Below are 24,198 nucleotides of genomic sequence, written 5' to 3'. Positions count from 1 at the left end.
ATGATCTTTGAAGCTATAACTAGCAACAAGCCCTTGCTGCTTTGATTCTTGCTTGAAGTGAAGGACTTGAAGCATGTGTCTGCAAGAGTGGGGAGAGATGGGGCAGGAAGGGCAAAGAAATCCAGGTATCTGTGCCCAAGCACCAGCAGAGTTCAGCACTAAGATAGGATATCTGAGCTGTCAATCAAAGAATTCCCTAGGCGTTGAGGGCGGTACCTGGTTGTCTGGTAACCCCAGGGGCTCTGAGCTATGAGCTGAGAGAGGTAACCCTAGCCAGAGGGACCATTCCAGAAAGTCAGCTACAGAGAAGATCAAAGAAGGTAAGGCGCCTGTGCCTGGGGCCTCAAGGTCTGGTGGGGGTAGCCAGGAATGGCCAGGAAAAAGGGCCTCAAAGAGACAGAATTTCTGGGTGCTGTTAGGAGCAGGGGTAGTTTCTTTAAAAAGAGAATGTATCACCTTTGCTTGCTTCTCCTAAAAAAAAAAAAAAGCAGCAGGGAAGAAGAAGAAGAACATGGGAGGGACTGAGAACTCAGCTCTTGGGCCTTTTCCACTCCTTTTCCTGTCTCTTGGGAGAAGAATTCAGGAAAAAGGCTTTGCCTTTCTAGGGGAGAGATACTAACGAGAAACACATGCTGATGAGAGAAATGTATTTGGTTTAACAGTGCCCTGGAGACAACAGCAGGATGTTAGGTGACCAAAACTAGCAAGCAGACAGAAAATCAAGGAGGCAGGGGAGAAAGAGGTTCCCCTTGAGATACGGAGCAGGCAGTGAACGGAGACACAGAAGCCTTGCTCCTGAAAGCTGGCCCCTTGCCAGTTACATGGCCTCATCAGTTTTGTACCTTCAGTGCCTTGTATGGCTCCTGGCACACAGCAGGAGCTCACTGAGTTTTTGTTGAACCGACTTGAACTCTACCTTGAGATTAGACAGCAGGAGTATGTAGATTGAGTGGATGTCTTTGGATGCACAGAGTGAAGGAGATGGTGGAGCAGAGGCCCTGTATGTGCTTTGTTCGTTCATCCATTCATTTATTCATTCAGTATACCTTTTTTATTGTGGCAAAAATCTATATGTAACATGAAATTCACCATTTTAAACCTTTTCTAAGCATACAGTTCAGCAGCATTAAGTATACTCACATTGTTGTGCAGCCTTCCCCACCATCCATGTCCACAACTTTTTCATCTCATTCGGTAAACATATGTTGAGAATCTACTGTTTTAGAACATTCGAGCTGCTCCAAATCTAGTGGGGGAAATGGTTAAGAAAGTCAACAACCCTAACCCGGTGTGAAAAATGCCATAAAAGACCTAAGTACAGATAAGCACTATGGGAGTGCAGAAGAAGGACCCAGCTGGTTGAGGGGAGGGGCTTTCTGAAGGAAGCTGTTACTTGAAATTGTTGCAAGAAAGAGAGTGGTTCAAGAGAGGATGGCCACATCCCATGTCCAAGTCCCTGGGGTGGACGCCAAGTATGTGTTCTTGGCATCAGGCAGGAAAGAATTCAATGTTGAGCCATAGTAAAAAGAAAGAAGGTTTAGTCAGGGAAGAAACACACTCCACAGACAGAGTGTGTGGGGTTGTCAATTTTTACATAGGCTCTTGGTGGGTATCCTCAGTATTGAGGTGATTACATAGGCTAATGATTGGGAGGAGTATTCCAGTTGTTTTGGAAAAGGGGTGGGGATTTCAAGGAATTGGGCCACCACCCACTTTTTGACATTTTGTGGTCATCCTTAGAACCATCATGGCACCTGTGGTGTGTTACACTAAGAGTATACTGAGGCTCAAGGTCAAGTGGAAGTTGAGTCCGCCATCTTGGACCCAGTTGGTTCTAATCAGTCTATGTTGGGTCCTCAGGCTAAGTCATTTTTTTTAAAGAGTGTGCCCTGCCCCCTCCTTGTCTTAAAATGAGTCTTGGAGGATGAACAATTAGTCAGGACATTAGAGTGAGAGTTGATGTGGTGTCCAATGGGATAGGTGAAGCAAAGTGAGATGGCAGAGAGAAATCCTTGCAACCCTGAGGGTCACACCAGGGCAGAAGTAGAGCTGAATTGCTGTAGAGGGACAGTGGTCCTTTGGAGGACCAAGGATAACACACTGACCACTCTGCTCCCTATTGTCAGCACTATGTCTTCCCTCGATACTGAGGATGCCCCCCAAGAACCCTCGCTCTCATCCTCAAGCTCCAAGAAGAAAAAGAAGAAAAGAAAGCGGCCTCAGCAAGAGGCCACCATCCCAGCCCTCACCAGGGCTGGCCACAGGGCCCTACTGGCTGGCCGGAACCATGAGGCCTTGACCAGCTTCCAGAGGGCTTTCCTCCTGGCTTCCAGGTCACCACAAACCAGAGACACCCCTGTTCTCCGGGCCTGTGCCTTCAACCTGGGGGCTGCCTACGTGGAGACTGGGGACCCAGCCAGAGGCCTTGAGCTGCTCCTACGCGCTCAGCCTCAAGAGACGGCCCCGAGCGGGTGTCATGGCGACCAGTGTTTCAATGTGGCTTTGGCCTACCATGCCCTGGGTGACCTGCCTCAAGCTTTGGCCTGGTACCACAAGGCCCTGTGCCACTACCAGCCACTAGGTGACCAGGGACAAGCCCAGGCAAAAATGGGAGCCTGCTACCGGGCTCTGGGACAGCCTGGGCTAGCAGCCCACTGCCTGCGAGAAGCGAGCCGGGCCTATGCCCAAGCGGGGCAGCCCCAGGCTTCAGCCCTGGCATTAGGGGCTGCAGCAGGCTGTATGCTGAAGAGCGGGCAGCATGGGGTGAGTGAAGTCATGCAGGTGCTGGAGGAAAGTCGGAGGCTTGCTGAGAGAAGCACTGAGCGGGGACTGCTGGGTGAGGCCTTGGGGCTGAGACAGTGCGGGATCTGGGGGGTTTCAGAACGGGTGATACTCTGAGAAATGGGGTGGAAGCAGAGGCATTTCTGAGGGCTGGGAGGGGCTGGGGGAACCCTGGGAGAGTGGGACAGGGGCTGCACCAGAACAGCTTCAGCAGCATCTGATCAGTGACATTGGCCATGCCCTCTAGGGCAGCTCTATAACGATCTAGGCCTGGGCTACTCCCAGCTCCAGCTGTTCCCGCTAGCGGTAGAGGCCTTCCTGCAAGCCCTGCCCCTGTGCCGGGAGCCAGGAGAGGAGGCCACGGTGCTAAGGAACCTTGGGATGGCCCACAATGCCCTCGGCAACTATCAGGAAGCCCGGGAGTTCCACCAGAAGGCTGCCGACCTGCACGGTGGGTACCAGGGACTGGGGAGTGAGGCTCAGACCAAGGGGCTAGGAGTGGGGTTCCAGCTGAAGCCCCAGGGCTGGAACTCTAGAGCTAATTATGGTTATACTTTAGAACTAATTAGACTGGGAAGTCCAGAACCAGGGAAGAGAAAGTGGGGGTGGGAGGGTGCAGGAGATGGGACAGCCAGGCAGGACAGAGGGTTATGGGCCCAGAGGCTGAGGCCTGGGGTAGGGAAGGCAGCAACGGGCAGAGAGAAGAACCTGGCTGGAAGGGGAGGCCTGAAGTGGAGCCCAGTGCTTCTAAATGATTGTGTGACTTTTCAGCACATTATTTTCACTTTCTGAGCTTCAGGTTGCATGTATTTAAAAAATGGAGCTATTAATACCTGCCTTGCCTGCCTCCCTGGGTTTTTATGTGGCTCAAAGTAGCCTGGGGAGGCATTCAGGCCAAAACTCAGGCTGGGTTTCAAGAGTTCAAGCCTTCATGGTGCCTCTGGAGGTGTGCCATGGTTGTGCAGCAGGACTCCTGGCAACCCTCCCTTCCTCGTTGGGGTGGGGGCAGAGTTCTGATGCCCCAGCAGGCCAAGTTGTCTCTTAGGATGGGGTGGGCTCTGTCCCCAGGCTCTGTGGGGCAGCGGAGGGAGCAGGGCTGGAGCTTTGGCAGCCTGGCATTTGCAATGAGCCAGCTGGGAGACCACAAGGCCGCCAGAGACAACTACCTACATGCTCTACAGGCTGCCCGGGACGCTGGTGAGGGGGAGGGGTTTGCAGGTGGCTTGGGGTGGGGCAAAGCCTGAGGATCCTTGGGGCTGGTGGGGAGGACCTCTGGAGGGGAGGGTCGGTGGGGTTGGGAGCCAGGGGAGGACCTCTCAGACTGTCTTCCTCAGGGGACGTGAAGGGGCAATGGCAGGCCTGTGAGGGCCTGGGGGCTGCTGCAGCCAGACTGGGACAGCATGACCAGGCTCTGAAGTACTATAAGGAAGCGCTGGCCCGGTGTCCGGTGAGATCCTCCATCCCAGAATCTAACCGTTTCCCAATAGCCCTCCAGTTGCTCTCCTGACATGCTTTCTCCAGCTGATATTCCTGTCTCTCCCCACCATCCATTCACTCATCAAATGTGCATTGGGCACATGGGGTGCTGGGTCCTGGGACACTACTGTGAGGAAGAATCCACCTCTGTCCATGGTTCTGGGTAGGCGGTGGCAGGATGCTGGCAAAGGCTCAGGAATGGGCTAGAAAAGAGAGGAGACAAAGGCCCCTCCCGTCCTCCTTTTCTATTTCTTCCCCGGTCCCGAAACCCAGGCTCTCCCCACTACCCCATTATCCACTCTCTCCCCAGAAGGAGTCAGATTCTGTGCGAGAGCGGCTGGTGGCCAAGCTGACAGATGCCATAAGGACCCACTTGGCCCGGGGTGGGCTGCTTCCGACTCACACCCTGGTGAGATGACACCCGAGACAAGCAGTAGGGGGTGGGGAGAGGTTACCCAGAGAAAGGGGTGGTGATGCGTGGAGCTGATGTCAAGGATGCTGCACTTGACTGCTCGTCTGTGTTCATCTGCCCCAGGGCCTGCATGGGGGACACATACCACTTTCCAGAGGCCACCTGGGGGTGGGGCGGTGGGTGGGGGATTGTGGCACGTCCCCAACACCAGGGCTGTGCCAGGGCTTTGGCTGATTGGTAACTAGCCCAGTGGGTGAAGGCCAAAGGCTGCCATTGAAGATGGGGCTTCCCAGGTGGCTCAGTGGTAAGGAATCCGCCTACCAATGCAGGAACCCCATGAGACACAGGTTCCATCCCTGGGTTTGGAAGAGCCCTTGGAGGAGAAAATAGCAACCCACTCAGTATTCTTGCCAGGATAATCCCATGGACAGAAGGAGCCTAGTGGGCTACAGTCCATCGAATCCCAAAGAGTCAGACATGACTGAGCACACTTTCACACACACCATCAAAGATAACTGAGCCAAACCTGCAGGACGTGGTTTTGTCTTTGGCTGCAGTTCCCAAAAGAGCCACAGGATGGGAGCAGTGCTCCAAGGATGTTCTCTCTCTCCTCTCATTCTCTAGGGGACAGTTCTCTGTGGGTCTCTACCTGCGCCCCTCCTTCTCCGAACTCCTCCTCCCTCCCTCTCTACCTCCCATCATCTCTCAACAGGTCAGTGTCTCTTCAACTGCCTCTTCCCTCACACTTTGAGATTTCTCAGGCAACCTACTTACCCCAGGAATTGAAATTATGCTTGAATGTTTGTTATATTTATTTGCTAGGTTTTATGTCTCTACCACACGATTGCACTCATCTCACATGCCAACAAAGTAATGCTCAAAATTCTCCAAGCCAGGTTTCAAAAGTACGTGAACCATGAACTTCCAGATGTTCAAGCTGGATTTAGAAAAGGCAGAGGAACCAGAAATCAAATTGCCAACATCCACTGGATCATCAAAAAAACAAGAGAGTTCCAGAAAAGCATCTACTTTTGCTTTATTGATTACACCAAAGCCTTTGATTGTGTCAATCACAATAAACTGTAGAAAATTCTTCAAGAGATGGGAATACCAGACCATCTTACCTGCCTCCTGAGAAATCTGTATGCAGGTCAAGAAGCAACAGTTAGAACAGGACATGGAAAAACAGACTGGTTCCAAATTGGGAAGGGATTACGTCAAGGCTGTATATTGTCACCCTGCTTATTTAACTTCTATGCAGACTACATCATGGGAAATGCCAGGCTGGATGAAGCACAAGCTGGAATCAAGATTGCCAGGATAAATATCAATAACCTCAGATACGCAGATGACACCACCCTTATGGCAGAAAGTGAAGAAGAACTAAAGAGCCTCTTGATGAAAGTGAAAGAGGAGAGTGAGAAAGCTAGCTTAAAACTCAACATTAGGGGGCGGGCCGGAAAAAAAAAACAAACTCAACATTCAAAAAACTAAGATCATCTGGTCCCATCATTCCATGGCAAATTGATGGAGAAACAATGGAAACAGCGAGAGACTTTATTTTCTTGGGCTCCAAAATCACTGCAGATGGTGACTGCCGCCATGAAATTAAAAGATACTTGCTCCTTGGAAGAAAAGTTGTGACCAACCTAGACAGCATATTAAAGAACAGAGACATTACTTTGCTGACAAAGGTCTGTCTAGCCAAAGCTATGGTTTTTCCAGTAGTTATGTATGGATGTGAGAGTTGGACTATAAAGAAAGCTGAGCGCTGAAGAATTGATGCTTTTGAACTGTGGTATTGGAAAACAAAGACTCTTGAGAGTCCCTTGGACTGTAAGGAGATCCAACCAATCAATCCTAAAGGAAATTAGTCCTGAATAGTCATCGGAAGGATTGATGCTGAAGCTGAAGCTCTAATACTTTGACCACCTGATGCGAAGAACTGACTCACTGGAAAAGACCCTGATGCTGGAAACGATTGAAGACAGGAGTAGAAGGGGACAACATAGGACGAGATGGTTGGATGGCATCATGGACTTGATGGACATGAGTTTGAGTAAGCTCCGGGAGTTGGTGATGGACAGGGAAGCCTGGCGTGCTACAGTCCATGGGGTCTCAAAGAGTCAGACACGACTGAGACTGAGCTGAACTGATGTCCTCTCTTGGGAAGATCCCCTGGAGAAGGAAATGGCTACCCACTCCAGTATTCTTGCCTGGAGAATTTCACGGACAAAGGAACCTAGCGGGCTACAGTCCACGGGATTGCAAAGAGTTGGACACGACTGAATGATTAACACTTTACTTGAAAGAGTAGGACATCATATTTATAGTTTGCAAAATTATCTTGGTATAAGCAGATGACTGGATTAGGGGTCAGAAGACCTAGATTCTATCTGAAGTTGGTCACCAACTTTCTGTGGCTTTGTCCCTGGAGGCCCCAGGAAGGATGAGGTGGTCATCAAGCTCTGGCCAGGTCTGATAGTCCATGAGCTTGAGTTCTAATTTAAGAGTTACTACTGGGGACCTTAACAGAACAAAGGGCCTTGCCCTGTAATTTCATCCTTAGACACAGGCACAGCCCAGCTGTCTCTTGCACTTCTCTGTCTCTCTGGGCCCATTGTGTGTGGAAGGAACATACATTCACACCACAACCACAGCTGGAATGGCCATTTTTCTCAAACTGATCCCGTTTACCCCTCTTCATTCCTAGACCTCAGCTCCAGGGAGATCCCTGGCTCCAGGTGGCGCCTGCCTGGTGGAAGGGACCCCAGCCAGGGTAGACAGGGGCACACCAGGAGTGCAGCATAGGTAAGCAGGGTGGAGGCAGAGCTTCAGGGACGGATGTGGCCTCGGGGGTGTGTTGGGAGGTGTCACAGCCTGGCACAGTGGGTAGGACATGGGGTGCAGGGGACCTGGCCAGAGTACCACTCTGCCCCCTGTTTCCTACCTCTACAGATCTGCCGGTGGGTGGGAAGATGAGTTAGAGGAAGGCCGCGAGGAGAAGGAGGAAGAGTCAGCGAATGTTCCCACGACATCTTGGGCACCAAGGCTGGAGGGTGAGTCTAAGGAAGCTGCTTCTAGCATCACCTTCCCCCAAATGGGAGTGCTCTTACTTCCTTTACCCCACCCTCCCACTTGTCATATTTCCAAGGCCAGGACCAGCCCTCCCTGCTTTCTGCTCTCTCAAGGCCCTGGACCATTTTACCTAAACCCTTTCCTGAATTTGCCTCCTCCCCTGTGCTCCTGAGGCTTTCCTAACATCTAGAACTTTGTATCTTGGAGCACCAAGGTTTACACACCTACTACATGCCAGGCACTGGATGCTTTTCTTACCTTAGCTTACTAGTCTCTTCCCCCAAAGGCTTTGCACTCTGAGGACAGAGTTCCCTGCTTCTTGGTGACTTGAATTCACTGATGTCTTCTTTTCAGTGTGTTTTCCTCCAGGCGCCAGTAACACTGGTGAATCATTCCCATCTAGTCAGCCCAAGTTTGCCAAGCACCTGCCCTGTACAGGTGGACCATCTGTGTACAGTGACCAAAACATCCCCTGATACCCACCCTCCTGGTTCTTCTCCCAAAGATGTCTCTTTCCCCCCATGATGGTTCTTGGGGCAGCAAGGCCTGTGATGAATGTGTTTGTTTCTCTCCATCCAGGCCCAAGACCCAAGGCCCATCTCTCATTTGGAGGCCAAGGCCCCCTCAGAATGGAGAACCCTGGCCTTCTGGTACCCAGCAGGCCCCGTGGCAATAGGTGGGTACCTGGGAGGAGGGATGAAGCCTGGAGAATGGATAAAAGAAGTAGGAGGGATGTGACTTTGGATGACTTTAATGGAACATGATCACTGTTCAAGTTGGAGGAAGAGGTGGTCTGTTGCTTGGGGACATGGTGCTTTGAGCCTCTCTGACTTTGCCCTTTAGCAATCTGCACAACCTTCAGCCAGCTCTGGAGGTCCAGAGTGTCCCCCGCCTCCTGCATGGCCTGAGTGTAGGCCTCTGCTAAAGGGCGAGTCCTGCTGAATGGGGGAACACACGGCTTCAGCGTATTCCCCCCTGCCCTGGTAGGGCACCAGCAGAGGTAGGGCCAGAGAGGGTTACAGAAGCTGGAGCCAGAGCAAGCTGCCTTCTCTTTCTCTCCCTAGTCACTCCCACTGCCCCCTCTCTGCCTCCTTCAGGTCATTCAGACAGCCCAGGAAACCTCCCGGCAGGAACCCTCAGAGGAGATCCATGGAGTCTGGCTTCTGCATAATCATGTGACCATCCCCTGTTGGTCACAGCATGACCTCTGCAGTACCTACCCAACATACACACCTCAGGGACTTCTGGGACTGAACCCCTTCCCCATCGTTTCCGGTGAGCACTGCATGGGCATGGAATACAATGTCTGCAAGTGGGCCCCCGAGCAGGCTGGACGAGGGCTTGGCAGTCTCAGCACCAAGGCGTTCTGGGTGCTTCTCATCAGGATTTTTGGATTCAATAGGGAATAGAAAAAATGAAAACGGATGGTAAATTTCTCCCCTTTCTTTCTGGCATCAAACTTCACAATCTGGCCTTGCCAGTTCTTAAAAGCATGACATCTTATTTAAGACACTTTAGGGTCACTGACTCCATTTTCTCATATGGGAAATGGGGATCTCATGCTACAGAAGATCCACCTTAACTGAGCTATTGATGCATTCCTCTTCCTCCACACACAAGAAAAGCAGATGCTGGATGCAGGGCCCCTCAGGCCTATAGCAGCAGTAGGGCTGCTAGCTGCTGCAACAACAGTATTCTGTAACATTGCTCACTTAGCATATGCCACACCCTGTTGTAAGTGCTTCACAAGTGCCTTCTCCCTTAATCCTCACAGCAGATGAATCCCCTTTCACAGATGAGGAAAAGAAGGCACAAAGGTTAACTGGGTTACCTGCCAAGTCACACAACTAGTAAGTGAAGCTGAGATTCATACCTAGGCAGTGAGTACCTTTAGGATGCTGTGCAGTTCAACTCCCCCAGTTAAGCCATTGCTTACCAACAGTTGTTCATGTTTGATACCAAATGTGTTTATTCCAATTGTATGTGTTATTGTAGTTTGCAATTAAACTGATGAACTAAGAGTGTGAAAACAAGCTGTTTCTATGACAACTAAATTGAATCTTTGGAAGACGAAATTCAGGTGAGTGACCTTAAAAACTACTGTTGAATTAGATGTGAGCGGAGAGACTATTACAAGTTGGGGGAAATCATAAAAATCTCGATGAATTTTGCACTCAGATTGTTTTAAATATGCCATCAATTTTTTGTTCCAACTTAAGGAAGCAGACTTCAAACTGGTAGGTGATATGTAAGTGGTGAGGTTTATGCAAGAAAGAAGACGGATAACTACAATCTTTGGCCTTATCCTCAAAGGCAAGACCCTGGTCACATTTTGACAGACAGCAAATGAATGTTTGTTGAAATAAAATAATTTAGTCCTAGTCGTGTCAGATAAGAGGCATTCTACTGCACTGTGAATTACTTCACAATTAGATTTTAAGGATTAATTAAAATATTTGTAGATAGAGGACCTACTAGGTTTCAGGCACATAACCAGGTTTTGTTAATCTTCCTTATCTCAATGGAGCTTTTTATCTTGTCAGGCATTGGAGATGTCTTGACTGAGATGCAGATTCACTGACTGTAACAAAGCCAATCAAACTGCCTTTAAATGAAGAAAGAAGAAAGGAGAATGATTTTGAGTGACAAGTAGCAGCATCTGCTACACAAGAGTATTGGTACTTGGTCAGGATCAACCATCATCAGCTCTACCATTTTATAGCTATATTATGTTAGGAAAATTACTTAACTTCTCTCTGCTACTCAACTTCTCATCTATAACATAAGGACAAAAATACATCATAGGATGGACAGGATCAAATTAGATAATATAGGCAGAGCATCTGGAACTCAGCAAATAATCCTCATGCCCCCTTTCTTTAAAATTTTTTTATTTATTTTTTTACTGTGCTGGGTCTTCATTGCTGCACAGGCTTTTCTCTAGTTGTGGTGAGCAGGGGCTACTCTCTAGCTGCGGTACTCAGGCTTCTTATTGCAATGGAATCTCCTCTTGTCCACAGCATGGGTTGTATAGGCACATGGGCTTCAGTAGTTGCAGCTCCTAGGCTCTGGAGCACAGGCTCAGTAGTTGTGGCACACGGACTTAGTTGCTCCTCTGCCCATGGGATCTTCCCAGATCAGGGATTGAACCTGTGTCTCCTGCACTGTAGGTAGATTCTTTACCACTGAGCACCAGGGAAGCCCAACATGCCCTTCTTAAGTTGGTTTTGAAGGCATTTTCCAGAGTAAACTCCAAAATGTGAAAGGCAGCAAGGTGGAATAGATTGGGCACTGCCTTCCTGAAGACAGCCTTCATTGGTTGTTTCATAAATTCTAAGTGTGTATGGTGGGATATGTTTTGTGTTATTATTTTTTAGTTACATCTCATCTGAATGAAGTCAGCAGTTGATAACCCTTCAGTTATATAGCTCAGCATTTAGAGAGGCATTTCAGTATAGAATAATGCTTAAGACTTCAGACTAGGTCAAGCTGCTTGGGTCCTATCTCCGCTGACAGTTATCAGTGTATCACTGGACATATCATTCAACATCTTTGAGCCTCAGTTTCCTAATCCACCTTCAGTGTAGGAGACCCGGGCTTAATTCCTGGGTCAGAAAGATCCCCTGGGGAGGGGAATGGCACCTACTCCAATATTCTTGCCTGGAGAATTCCATGGACAGAGGAACCTGGCCGGCTACAGTCCATGGAGTTGCAAAGAGTCGGACACTACTGAGTGACTAGCACTCTCACTTCCTCATCCGTAAAATAGGGATAATAACAGTTGCTGTAAGAGTAAAATGAGAAGACTCATGTCAGCACTGGGTACATACACTCAAAATGTTATCTATGTCAAAGAAACATGCTTCACACTGTGTTTTAGAAATGAATCTTCAGAACTGACTAATTTTCTCAAGTAGGCCTGTAGGGAGTCTTGTTGTTCAGTCACTAAGTCATGACTAATATATAAAAGTGAAGCTACTTATATACTGGTGAAGCTATAAAACAAAATTAGTGAAGTCTTAGATAAGATTATGCAATTGTAATGTAAAGTCTATTTCAATTAAGATGAATAAGCTAAAAGACAAAGATGAGTAAACCACAAACATAGTCTAACCAAAACAATTTTCCATCACAATCACAGTCTGATACATTCATTTTTCCACATCAGACATGTAAAACAAACATAGATGAAGGCAAGGTTACAACCCATAGGAGATCATAAGCCTCTTGTAATGAAAAAGGAGACTATCAGGGGAACGGGTTTCCCAGATGGCTCAGTGGGTAACTAAATAATCTGCTTGTGATGCAGGAAGACACAGGAGACACTGGTTTGATCCCTGGGTTGGGAAGATCCCCTGGAGAAGGAAAATGGCATCCCATTCCAATATTCTTGCTCCCAAAAATCCCATTGACAGAGGAGCCTGGCGGGCTACAATCCATGGGGTTGCAGAGTCAGACACCACTGAGCGACTAAGCAGAGCACTGCACAGCATCAGAGGAATAGTTAAAAGTAGGAGGGGTTCCGGCTTCTCTCCTGGCTCGGTGGTAAAGAATCTGCCTGCCAATGCAGAAGACATGGGTTCTATCCCTGGTCCAGAAAGATCCCACATGCCGCAGAGTAACTCAGTCCATGTGCCAAAACTACTAAGCCTGTGCTCTAGAGCTGGGGAATCACAACTCCTGAGCCCAGGAACCGCAACTACTGAAGCCTGAGTGCCCTAAAGCCCAGACTCTGAAACAAGAGAAGCAACCGCAAAGAAAAGTCCAAGCATTGCAACTAGAGAGTAGCCCCCCTTGCTGTGAACAAGGAGAAAACCTCTGGCAGCGATGAAGACTCAGCACAGCCGAAATAAATAATTTTTTTTCTTTTAAAGTAGGAGGGGTTTTTGCTTTTCTCAGTGAACTAGCCAGGAATGGAATTCATGTTACAGAAAAACAATAAACTAGCATAAAAACACCCCCCTCAATCCTGTTGTTTAGTCGCTAAGTCGTGTCTGACTCTTTGTGATCCCAGGGACTGTGGCCTGCCAGGCTCCTTTGTCCATGGATTCAAGAATACTGGAGTAGGTTGCCATTTCCTTCTCCAGGGGATCTTCCCCATCCGGGGATCCAACTCGCCTCTCTTACTTCTCCTGCATTGGCAGGCGGGTTCTTTACCTGGGAAGCCAGGTAAACAGAGATAAGCGAGGCTAATTTAGTGGGGAGAGGGGTCCCAAGTTATATGAAACGCTTAGTAGTGTTAATAAGACCATTAACTTATTAAGCCCTATGTGCCTGACGCTGTCTACGGCTTTGTGTGGAATACAGCCCCGTATGTACTCGTATCCCATTTTACAGACAGGAGACAAATCTGGGGAGCCAAGTTCACTCAGTAAGTGGGAGGGCAGGAACCCGGGTTAACTGCTATGCTACACAGTTTAGCAGTAACACAACTGCTACACAAAAACATGAAACGGAGAATTATTATCGACGGGCGCTTGAGAGCAAAGCACTTCGGGTCATTTGTGAGGCAGTATGAAAATGCTCCGGCGATGGGCTCGGATCCAGACCGTAAGACAAGACGCCCTGGCAGAGGGGGGCCGGGGTGGGAAGGCACCCGTGGAGTTGGCGCGCACAGTAACTGGAGGAGAAGCGGCGGAGCTGCCAGTCCTAGGCCCGCTTCCGGCAAGGGTGCGTGCGGGCCCGGCCCCTCGGGGGCCGGGCTAAGTACTGCGCATGCGCCGGGCGGCCAGAGGGCTCCCTCCCGACTAGCTGCATGTCCGGTTTGCGGGCGCTTCTGGGGCTCGGGCTGCTGGTTGCAGGCTCGCGCCTGTCGCGCGTCAGAGTCCAGGCCGGCTCCTGTCGCGCAGGACCCACCTGGTGGGTGTCGCAGCGGCTGATCTCGGGTGGCCCCGGGGACTCAGAAGTCATGGCGAGTTCAGCAGTGAAGTATCTGAGGTAGGCGAGGTTCTGGGCGGGCAAGAGCAGGACTTGGGTGGAACCCAAGGGGGCGGGACCTGGGGCGGCCGTGCCGCCCGCGCGAGGGAACACCTGAGGGGTGGGGACTCAGGCCGTGGGTTTCCTCAGCCAGGAGGAGGCCCAAGCCGTGGACCAGGAGCTGTTTAATGAGTACCAGTTCAGCGTGGACCAACTTATGGAGCTGGCCGGTCTGAGCTGTGCCACAGCCATTGCCAAGGTCAGTGGCACAACCCTCGACCTTTGGGGCAAGCCATTGTACAAGCCCCCCGGCCTAGGCACAAGGAGTGAGGGGAGGGACGGCCAGGCCAAGCCTGGTCTGTCACTGCCCAAAGCCCCTCTGAATCCCCTTTGACTCTGCCTTCAGGCATATCCCCCCACGTCCCTGTCCAGGAGCCCCCCTACCGTCCTGGTCATCTGTGGCCCTGGGAATAATGGAGGAGATGGGCTGGTCTGTGCTCGACACCTCAAACTCTTTGTGAGTACGTGGGGAAGGGCGGTGCGGGAGAAGTTTCCAAGACCTGGGCTTGAATTACCCCCTTCCTTTCCTCACAGGGCTACCAGCCAACCATCTATTACCCTAAAAGGCCTAACAAGCCACTTTTCACTGCACTGGTGACGCAGTGCCAGAAAATGGACATCCCCTTCCTTGGTGAAATGCCCCCAGAGGTAGGTAGCTCCAGTTCACTGCGCTCCTGTGTCCTGCTCTTCCCTTACCTTTCCAGGCTGAGCTCACTTATGAATCTTCCTCTCCAGAGCACTCTTAGAGGGCATGGAGAGCGCCTGGCACAGAAGGTGCCTAAAGCATGCTACCTGAATGGAATTGGTGTCATAGGGTGTGCTCCATTTATGAGCTGCCAGCAACCCCCTCTCTAAAGCTTTATTTCCCCTTAATCTCCCCTGGTCACTCCACGCTGTAGCCAATTCCTCTTCCCCTAGCATTCGGTAAACACATTATGTGCCCCTCTTGGGAACTGAAGTGACTACCTTATCCTAAACCCTTTCTTCAGACGATGGATTTAGGAGTGGGAAACTTGAGAACATTTTAAAATTCCTTAGCACGTTTTACAGATGAAGAGACTGAGATGCAAAAGAAGGTAAGTGATTTGTCCAGAGTCAAAAATCAGTTCACAGCAGAGGCAAGGCCAGAGCCTGTCTGTCCTGACTCCAAGTCTCGGGCTGTCCCACACTGTAGCCTCTCCAGTGGTTGGCAGAGCAGAAAATGCGACTGGACACCGCTTGGCCTCAATCAGTGACCTGCAATGAACTCTAGGCCTCAGAATGAGATTAAAATTCTCCCTGTGCCTATGGTCTTTGGGTACAGAGGACAGCCCTTTCCTGTTAAGGGTTCTTTGTGAAGCTGCTAGCTCTGACATCTTCTCCTGCTCTACCACAGCCGATGCTGATTGATGAACTGTATGAGCTGGTGGTGGATGCCATCTTTGGCTTCAGCTTCACGGGTGAGGTTCGGGAGCCATTCCGCAGCATCCTGAGCGTTCTGAATGGACTCACTGTGCCCATTGCCAGCATCGACATTCCCTCAGGTGCTGGGTCCAAGGAGGTTGGGGGGATCAGGGCCCTGCCCTCTCTTGAGGTAGGTACCTAGGAGTTCTTGCTCCTGATTCAAGGTTCAGAGTCTAGAGGTGCAGAACATAGCCAAAGTAGGGCTGAGGAACAAAGAGTTTAGGAATGCCCTTTACATGTTGACTGTGAGACCAGAGCCCAGGAGTATGTGCAGCTCCAAGACATGATTTCCTCAGGTGGGGACCCAGGGGGCTTCCCACTCCTTTAAGATTATTGCAGAGCAAGGTGTGGAAGGGGACTGGACATCTTGGTCCCTTCTGCTCTGACTACCACCTTCTTTTCAGGATGGGACGTGGAGAAGGGAAGCTCTGGAGGGATCCAGCCAGACTTGCTCATCTCCCTGACAGCACCCAAAAAGTCTGCAACCCAGTTTACTGGTCGTTACCACTACCTGGGGGGTCGCTTCGTGCCACCTGCTCTGGAAAAGAAGTACCAGCTGAACCTCCCACCCTACCCTGACACTGAATGTGTCTATCGTCTGCAGTGAGAGAAGGTGGGGGGCATTCTTTTCAATAAAGACTTAGTGCCTCTCCCCCAGAACTGTGGAGTCCTGGGAGCTCTTCTGAAAGAACGGTTAAGACATGGCATAGCCAGAGAGCAACACTGGAGAGGTGGTGCACTCTCTCTGGGGGAACAATATGCAAGAGAGGTTTCTATGGCATTTGGGGGCAATGACAGTTGACTTTCAGATGCTGAAAAAGGCTCCCAGGTGAGGTGTGCGTCCTTTACACGCACAGAGTTCTTATTAGGGATGCAGACAGGGAGCTGGGTGAGGTTCTCTGAACTCTCTCCTTTCACTTAACAGCATAGCAAGACTACCAGACGTTAACAGAAGGAATTTCTTCAGAGGCCTCTAAGGAAACTAATTTGTATTCAGGACCTTCCCGGGCTGAGAATGGAGATGACAGCCGCAACTTATCTACAGGCTAGAAGAACAAGCTGATGTTTATTCAATTTGGTTATAGTTAGAAACTGGCAACCTATGGGCGGAATTTGCATGTTTTTCTTAGCCTTCAAAATAAAAAATCAGTATATTTTCCATAGATCTACATTTTCAGCTTCTTTTAGCCAAGATGTCTCTTCAGATATCTGCATTCCCAGTGCCACAGCTCCCTGCATCCTGGTCCCTTAGCTGCCTGGCCCCTGCAGGTGCCTGAGTTCACCATCTCTGGGTTGGATGCTGTAAGGGGGACTTGCCTCTCCCTCGACTCAGACATGGCACTAGCACTGTCCTCTCAGCGGACTGCTGTTCCACCGCTGTTTCCTCCTCGGGAGGGACTCCTCACTGAGAGGGTGCGTAAGACCTGCATCAGCTCAGGCCGCCAAGGCTTAAACTCCTGAAGAGGCATCAGTCGGGCCCCACCGTGACCTGGCCTTCAGTCTCTCTTCTTCTGTTTCTTCTTTTTTGCTTTCTGGCCAGTGCTGACTCCAGGTCCATCCAAGACTTCCTCCTGATGCTGCCATCTTTTCTTCTTGCTTCTCCTCCTTTTCTGATCACTGCACGATCTGCTTTCTGCTTCTCTGGTCCCACTATCTACAAGAGCCTCTTCAACTCCTTCATCCTCTGTGTTCAAGTCGTCTTCCTCATGCTGCTGCCTGTTCTTGCTTCTGCCACATGGCTCAGTGTACACTCTTCTCTCTGCTTCCTCTGTCCTGACTCCACTGACCTGACCTCCCTCATTACCTAAGACCTCCACCTCCACTTTCTCCTCTTCATGGTACTGCCTCCTCCTCTTTTTCCTGAGGGGCCGGTCGACGTGCTCTCTGTTTTTCAATTCCCCAAGCCCACCTGTTCTTGTGGTCTCGTCCTCATTTTCTATAGCGATGCTCTCCTTATCTGTGACTCTTTCTTCTTGATGCCGTCTTTTCTTCTTCTTGCTTTTTCTGATGCTCTTGTCAGGGTGTTCTGAGTACTCTTCTGCACTCCTTTCAGTTGCTGTAGCCTCTTCCTCCTCTTCCTGCTTCCTTTTCTTTTTCTTTTTTTTGAGGGGCTTGCTCTCAGACTGCAGTTGAGGGACCCCAGGGTCCTGGCCTTTGAGCCGAGCCAGGAAGGCCTGCTCCTGGGCCTCTAAGCGAGCAAGCTTAGCTTTCATTGTGATCCCAAGACGGGCAGCCCTGAAATAGATGGGGCCCAAGTCAGAGGGCAGAGAAGGCAATGGCACCCCACTCCAGTACTCTTGCCTGGAAAATCCCATGGACGGAGGAGCCTGGTGAGCTGCAGTCCACGGGGTCGCTAAGAGTCAGGCACGACTGAGCGACTTCACTTTCACGCATTGGAGAAGGAAATGGCAACCCACTCCAGTGTTCTTGCCTGGAGAATCCCAGGGACGGGGGAACCTAGTGGACTGCCGTCTATGGGGTCGCACAGAATCGGACACGACTGAAGCGACTTAGCAACAGCAGCAAGTCAGAGGGAGGCTATCAGGGAAAAGAGGCCTAATCTTTGAGACTGCCGGGACAGTTGGTAGGGAGGAGCTACCTATCTTCAGGCAGCTTCAGAAATGGGCAAAGAGTAGGAATCATTTCCTCTGGTGTGAAAAGAGTGGTGCAGGCCACCCACAATGGTGGGCTTGTGATGGGGAGAAAAGAAGGGAGCCCAGGAAGCCAGCCACTACTCACTTGTGTGCTGTTCGTCCCTCACAGGCCTGGAGCAGCAACTCATCGGTCAGACTGTCGGAGAGGGGTGGGAATCCGGAATTACAAATGGATCTGGTGGAAAGGCTTGATCCCTCCTCCCCTCTAAAACATTCACCAATGAGCTCCTATTCAGGACCTGGAAGTGCCAAAGATTAGTACAACAGTTCCACCCCCCAAGAAGACCACAGTCAAGCACTATACTGGTCCTTTCTTCTGAGATTTGAAGGCATCTCCTCCCATGTGCCCCAGCACTAGAAAGAAGTCTCACACATTTGGAGGCTTGGGCTCCTGGCTGTCGTCATCACTGCAGCTTTCCCAGTCCTTGTCTGGCTTCTCCCCACTTGAAGTCAGTGTGGCTGTCTAGAAGGAGGAATCACGGGGATGGACAAGGCCCACTCAATACCACCATCATCCCACTTCCCTTCTGGAAACCACCCCCAACCACCATCTCAAATAGCCGGAGGCACAAATCTGTCAGCCCCCAACATCACTCCTTACAGATCTCCACAGAGGTGTGCCAACCTGCATATGTCAACTTGGGCAGGAAGTGGGCTGCAGTTGGGAATGGGTGGGGCAGGGGCAGTCCTGGCTCCCTGGCCCACAACCAGCTAGCTAGTGGGCAGAACAAGAAGGGAGGGACAAGGGCTTGGGTCATCAGGTCTTCACTGTGGGACAAGTGCCCCCTGGTGGTCATCTCATGGTTCTAGTAACAGACAATAAAGATGGTTCTTTTCACAACCTGTGTGCCCCCCTACCCTGGCCCAATACCTATGCACAGTTCTTTGTTTAACCAGGTTAAGTACCTACTATGGATTAAAAGGCTGGGGATACAGAGTGGAATAAGAAAGATGGGTGCAGCCAACATGGACCCTACGTGGTTAACGGAAGAGATGTGGCAGAAATGTAGGCAATTATGAACAAAATACTGGCGGACTATAGTCCATAGTGTCCCAAAAGAGTCAGACATGACTTAATGACTAAACAACAATTATCTCTGCTAGAGAAGGGGTACCCGACTCAGGCTTCAGGGTTTGGGGAATAGTTCCTACAAGTAACTCAGCTTTGAAAGACAAGGAAAAGGTCAGCAGGTAAAGGAAGCAGAATGTCCCAGACAGAGGGAGCATATGCAAAAATTTGAAGGTGAAAAAACATGGTACCTGAAAAAGATTCAGAATCAATCTGGCTAAAGTGTAGATAGAAGTCCTGAGAAGTGGCGAGAAACACGCTAGGAAAGAAGGCAAGGACAAGGAGGAGCCAGTGACACAGTGAAACGTGTTTTACAGAGAACACTCTGGATGCTTTGTGGAGGATGAACTGATTGGCATGGGGATTGAGACTACAGTGAGAAGCCTAGCTAGTTATGAGGCTGTGAAAGAAATTATGCAGGAGATGATGGTCTGAACTGGGGCAAAAGATAGCCACAGAGATGAATGGGAAAGATCTGCTGGCTAACACGTAGAGCCCTTAAGCATGTAAGAGAAGATCGTTAAATGTCAGCTCCCTTCCATTGGCATGCTAGAAAAGGGAAGTCTGAACACCTGGGTTCTAGTCCTTGGCTAGAACAGGCTGTTATTGTTACTAGCCACCTGTGGGCTCTTCGGTGAGCCACCTCCCCCCTGCCAGCCACATCTGCAAAATAAAAGACAATGGGTCCGATAATCTCTCAGGTCTCCTCTGGCTTCCAAGTCCTTTGAAATAGATGTCCCCTCCCTGCTCTCCTCTGGCAGCTCCTGACTGTCCCCCACCTCCCACTCCCTGTTGCAGCCCCCTCAGCAGATGGCAGGGATCCATGCAGCCTGAAGATTTCAATTCTTGCTGAGGATCTGGGCAGTCTAGGTCAGCAACAGTGAGGACAGTCACAGGACCCTACTCTTAGGACTGTCCTGAGAACAGGTAGGGCATGCAAGGGAATTGTTCAGACCCCAAGAGACCAGGGAAGGGAAAGGGATGGGCCCTCTCACCCCCCGCCTCTAGTACCTTCACAAACTTCTGATACAGCAAGTTGGGCTTGGCATGATCCTGACGGGTGGTCTCCTTAGACAGGCGTCTTATCTGTACTCCGTCCTGTGGGGAAGTATGTGTGAGTGGGTACCATGTCTCCCTCACCCCCATGTGTCCCAGGCCCTCGTGTTTCACATGCCTACTATTAGAGCTCATACCTGCCTAGTTTCCACCACCAAGTTGGCTGCAGTCTTGTTGAACAGATCATTCCACCAGTGATTTGTGAACTCCTTGGCGGGGTCGTGTCCCACCTGCCAGAGAAGTATGAACTCAGGACTTGTCATTCCCCTCCCTCACCCTATCTTCAAGGCCCCCATCTCCCATCCCCACTGACCTCCCGCAGTCTGTCCAGTCTTACCCCATGAGTGTCCTGCTTCAGCGTCACCCTGAGGGCCTGGGTGATACCATTCTCCTTCCGGCCCAGGCCTTTGCCTGCAGAAGACAGTGAATGACCTGGCTTATTCCACTGCCTGCCCTAAGCCCTCACAAAGCAACCCCGGCACATGCCACTCTTTGTTATTCCCCACACCTAGCACTGGGCATGCCCTGTCCTTCTCAGAAACCCTCCCAGTTCCACTCTTTCTAGCACCTCTCCATACGGTCTTCATGTCTTTGAGCCCAAACTCTCTTTTCCCATAATTCTCTCAGGACAGAGGTCATCTCGTTCCCACTCCCAGTTCTCTCAGCCACTTCCTTCTCGCTATCCACAGTCATATTTCTTCCCTTTTCTGAAAATATCAGCAATTTTCTTCTGCAAATTTTCTCTTTAACTTTTCCTCTTCCGTTGAACAGACTACCTAGAGGTTAACCCAGGATAATGTCTCTCCCCCTGGGCAGAGGGTAGTGAGGGAGTTGGATGTGGAAGGGGCCCCATGGGAATCACCTTGAGTCCATCCATGCTTAAGCAACTGCTCCTCAGCAAACTTCATCCCCCGACTCTTGACCTCGGGGGTGATACTCATGGTGAGGAAAGTCACTGTCCTCAGGCTCTCACTGGAGAAGAAGCAGTCACTGTCATCCCTTTAAGAGGAAAGGAGAAAGTGCTCAAATCATGCACCAAATTCATCCTGACTGCTCTTATAAGAATTCTTTCCTGGGGCTGGAGCAGAGACTGAGCTGGGAGGACTGGTTCTTGGGGAGCTCCCTGACCACTGAGGGTTCAACATGCTGAAAGTCAAGGAGGACTGGTATTAACGATAATACCTAAATTTATGGAGAGCTCACCACACGCTGGGCTTTGCTAAGGCTCTGCATGGATCATTTCATGTAATCGTCCCAGTCCAGGAAGATTTCCTAAACTTTGCATTCAGGAAAGTATTACTATGCTTTTGTACAAATGAGGAAACCAAAGCCTAAAGAGGTTAAGTGACTTGCTCAAGGTCACACAGCTCATGCATGTAGAATTCAAACTCAGGCAGCTGGTCTGCAGAATTCCCACTCTTTACCACTACCTGATAACATCTCCCATGATTTATTACCATGTTAAAAACAAAGCAAAGCAACGAGATGTTCGTTAACCTGAGTTATATCTGTCTGTGCTCAGTTGTGTGATTCTTTGTGACCCTTTGGTCTGTGGCCTACCAGGTTCCTCTGCCCATGGGGTTCTCCCAGCAAGAATACTGGAGTGGGTTGCCATCTCCTCCTCCAGTTATAAGACAGCAGTACTTAATAGAGCCTGTATCCTATGCCTGTGCCCCAGCATTTACACTGTCCTCTTACTTGGTGTGGGGGCTACAACACCACTGTCTTTCAGTCTTGTTGGAGCACCCCTTTTGAAACTGTCCAGCTTAGAAAGGTGCTCTTTATTTAACAGGGGGATTACACACATTGTTATACTGTCTCATTTAACCCTGACAGTTCTGTAAGACAGATATTATCCTTATTTCATAGAGGAGAAAAATCAAGTCTCGGTTTCTTGCCTGGTTTCTTATACAGCTGGTAAGAGACATAGCTGGAAATATGAGCCCAGGAGGCATGACTATATAGTAGCCCTGTTTCTATTACATTCCCAACTACAGTCATCCCTCAGTTATCAGCGGGGAACTTGTTTCAGGACCTGCCATTGATACCAAAACCCCAATTCTACACTTAGCCTTCCACATGCCAGGATTCAACTAACCACGATGGTGCTACTGTAGTATTTATTGAAAAAAATCCACATATAAGTGGACCCGTGCAGTTCAAACTCATGCTGTTCAAGGGCCCACTGTAGTTGCATTTCTTTATAGTCATTCAGGTGTTCCTCCTTCTTGGACTCCACAATGCCATTATCCAACTTATATATCAAAATTTGCCTTGAAATGGTTAAGATGGCTTATTGCACAAGACATTCAAAACTAAGACAGTCACTGCTGATTTGAGTTACTAAAGTTAACTTTTGTATTAAGATCACTTATTAGAGGCATTGCAGAACCATTTTAAAAGTTGATTAATGGCAAAACTGGGGCTTCCCTGATGGCTTAGTGGTAAAGAATCTGCTTGCCAATACAAGAGACACAGGTTTGCTCCCTGGTCTGGGAAGATCCCATGGATAAGGAAATGGCAACCCACTCCAGTATTCTTGCCTAGAAAATCCCATGGACAGAGGAACCTGTCGGGTTACAGTCCATGGGATTGCAGAGAGTCAGACACAACTTAGCAACTCAACAACAAAAATGGCACTACTGGATTAATCCTCTAGCCTCCCCAAGTGAGGACTTTGAAGGCTAAAATTTTCAATTGTGTTTAAGAAAGTTTACTAAGTATGCTAGTAAAAAAATCAGACACGTCGTTAAGTTACCTACCCATCCTAAACATTACATATTAAGCTTAAGAATGATGACTAGTCTGGTTAGATATGAAAAGTAACAAATTTAGGGTGACTCACATTTCTGTTCACATTTCTACTTTGAAGGATGATTACCTGAAAGCATAACTGAGACCCTGGAGTCCCAACAGAGAAGCACTGAGTGAGGAAATGCCCTATCCTGCTTCCTGATACGGCAAGAGAAATAAAATTCAAACACTGAGGGCTTCAAAACGCTGCCTCTTCTCAGAAGTTATTTCTGATCTATTATAACAAGAACAACTAACACTTATGCATTTATTCAATGGCAGCCTGTTGCTGTTTCACGCATATTATCTCATTTAATCCTTCCAACAACCCCACTGGGAGGTGTTCTGGGTTTTTGTTTTGGCTGCCCCGGGTTCCTTGCAGGATCTTAGTTCCTCAACCACGGACTGAACTCCAGCCCTCCGCAGTGAAGGTGCAGAGTCCCAACCACTGGACTACCAGGGAATTCCCAGGAGGTGTTTTTACTGTAACTTACAACTGAAGAAATGTCACTGAGAAGTTTAGCTACTTGCACAAATCAAATAGCTGGTTAAGTAGCGGAGCTAGGATCTCAGGCACTCCAGAACTGGTGTTCTCAATCACTACACACAGGCTCATAGCCATTTATGCTTTAAACTCTAAGACTTACCACAGCCTATGCCTTGTCGCATTAATTCGAAATTATATTATATACCATAGCCTATGCTTGGTCCTATTCCCCAACCCCTGGTGCACTTAATGCAGCTCCTGAATGCGATCAGTCCTTAATTGTTGAACTGAATAACACAGGGAGGAATTTCCTTAACCGACCTAGAAGAGATAGCTGTGGAGAGAAGCTAGATCCCAGACTGTGCTCCGCAGTCTTTGCGAAGGCTGTGAGCACATTTTCAGAACTGTTTTCTTTCCAGTCAACCTGAGTTTTCTGGAGAGGGGCCCTGGGCTACCACTATTAGAGAGGTTCTAAAGAGCTGGCTCCTCTCCCTAGGGTTTCTTCCTGTTGAGGTTAAAACTCCAGCCCTCCGACCGCAGCTTCACTTGGGTAAAACTATTCCCCTTCTGTCACATTTGCTCCTGAGCCCGAGCGACGACAGTCACCATTCGGGGGACTGAAGCCCCTTACCATCATTGCGAGCTCCTCTCCGCAGAAACATGTGACAGACGTGACTTGTGCGCAGCCATCTTCCCGGAAGTGCTGTTTAGACCCTTCTAGGCTACGAAACCATAGAGATGCACACTGGAACTGAGTCTCTGTGGTCCCCGGAGAAACTGTATCGGAGAGGCCGGCTTGCCGTATGGTTGCCATAGAAACTCAGCCCCAGAGCGAGCCCATTTCTGGAGATTCGCGAGGTATTCTACTTATTGCCTTCTAGCAGGCCCCGAGCAGCTAAGGGACTTCAGTCCTACTTGGCTCTATTGGGGTGCGGAGAATAGCTTTGGGTCCGACATTGACTAGTCCCAGGCA

The 24,198-nt window shown here is 49.6% G+C and overlaps 3 protein-coding genes across 5 annotated transcripts; 2 read left to right on the top strand and 1 right to left on the bottom strand.

Moving 5' to 3' along the window:
* Positions 1-2,130: 2,130 nt before the first annotated feature.
* TTC24 (tetratricopeptide repeat domain 24) lies at positions 2,131-9,224 on the top strand. Its single transcript, XM_061119851.1, has 9 exons — positions 2,131-2,836; positions 3,029-3,232; positions 3,850-3,978; positions 4,116-4,228; positions 4,568-4,666; positions 7,383-7,480; positions 7,628-7,728; positions 8,327-8,423; positions 8,845-9,224. Exons 1-9 carry the CDS (start codon positions 2,131-2,133, stop codon positions 8,924-8,926), a joined length of 1,629 nt encoding a protein of 542 aa, XP_060975834.1. The 3' UTR covers positions 8,927-9,224.
* Positions 9,225-13,430: 4,206 nt separating this feature from the next.
* Positions 13,431-18,661, top strand: NAXE (NAD(P)HX epimerase). 3 transcript variants are annotated; one of them, XM_061120537.1, is made up of 7 exons: positions 13,444-13,684; positions 13,814-13,922; positions 14,070-14,180; positions 14,258-14,371; positions 15,099-15,246; positions 15,571-15,779; positions 17,930-18,661. In XM_061120537.1, the coding sequence occupies exons 1-6, from the start codon at positions 13,503-13,505 to the stop codon at positions 15,771-15,773; spliced, it is 867 nt and encodes a 288-aa protein (XP_060976520.1). In that variant the 5' UTR covers positions 13,444-13,502; the 3' UTR covers positions 15,774-15,779; positions 17,930-18,661. The 3 variants fall into 3 exon arrangements, with proteins under 3 accessions (XP_060976521.1, XP_060976520.1, XP_060976519.1); XM_061120536.1 differs by lacking the exon at positions 17,930-18,661 and adding an exon at positions 16,092-16,329; XM_061120538.1 differs by lacking the exons at positions 14,070-14,180; positions 17,930-18,661 and adding an exon at positions 16,092-16,329 and having other exon boundaries at positions 13,431-13,684.
* On the bottom strand, positions 16,202-23,969 carry LOC133040609 (G patch domain-containing protein 4). The gene is made up of 8 exons (XM_061120535.1): positions 23,857-23,969; positions 20,808-20,944; positions 20,283-20,356; positions 20,083-20,175; positions 19,901-19,987; positions 18,192-18,283; positions 17,906-17,956; positions 16,202-17,401 (listed from the first exon to the last, which is right to left on the bottom strand). The coding sequence occupies exons 2-8, from the start codon at positions 20,884-20,886 to the stop codon at positions 16,663-16,665; spliced, it is 1,215 nt and encodes a 404-aa protein (XP_060976518.1). The 5' UTR covers positions 20,887-20,944; positions 23,857-23,969; the 3' UTR covers positions 16,202-16,662.
* Positions 23,970-24,198: the final 229 nt, after the last annotated feature.

This window comes from Dama dama, chromosome 20 (assembly GCF_033118175.1).
Source record: "Dama dama isolate Ldn47 chromosome 20, ASM3311817v1, whole genome shotgun sequence".
Taxonomy (NCBI): domain Eukaryota; kingdom Metazoa; phylum Chordata; class Mammalia; order Artiodactyla; family Cervidae; genus Dama; species Dama dama.
This window is presented reverse-complemented; position numbering and strand designations above follow the sequence as displayed.

Excerpts from the sequence above, each read along its gene's own strand:
- TTC24 (XM_061119851.1), top strand. The coding sequence starts at position 2,131 with ATGTCTTCCCTCGATACTGAGGATGCCCCCCAAGAACCCTCGCTCTCA. Across the intron at positions 3,233-3,849 it reads GAAGGCTGCCGACCTGCACG|GCTCTGTGGGGCAGCGGAGG; the intron begins GTGGGTACCAGG and ends CTCTGTCCCCAG. Across the intron at positions 7,481-7,627 it reads ACACCAGGAGTGCAGCATAG|ATCTGCCGGTGGGTGGGAAG; the intron begins GTAAGCAGGGTG and ends CTACCTCTACAG.
- LOC133040609 (XM_061120535.1), bottom strand. The coding sequence starts at position 20,886 with ATGAGTATCACCCCCGAGGTCAAGAGTCGGGGGATGAAGTTTGCTGAG. Across the intron at positions 20,357-20,807 it reads TAAGCATGGATGGACTCAAG|GCAAAGGCCTGGGCCGGAAG; the intron begins GTGATTCCCATG and ends TGTCTTCTGCAG. Across the intron at positions 17,957-18,191 it reads GAGCCCAAGCCTCCAAATGT|TCTGACCGATGAGTTGCTGC; the intron begins GTGAGACTTCTT and ends CCTCTCCGACAG.
- NAXE (XM_061120537.1), top strand. The coding sequence starts at position 13,503 with ATGTCCGGTTTGCGGGCGCTTCTGGGGCTCGGGCTGCTGGTTGCAGGC. Across the intron at positions 13,685-13,813 it reads TCAGCAGTGAAGTATCTGAG|CCAGGAGGAGGCCCAAGCCG; the intron begins GTAGGCGAGGTT and ends GGGTTTCCTCAG. Across the intron at positions 14,181-14,257 it reads CTCGACACCTCAAACTCTTT|GGCTACCAGCCAACCATCTA; the intron begins GTGAGTACGTGG and ends CTTTCCTCACAG.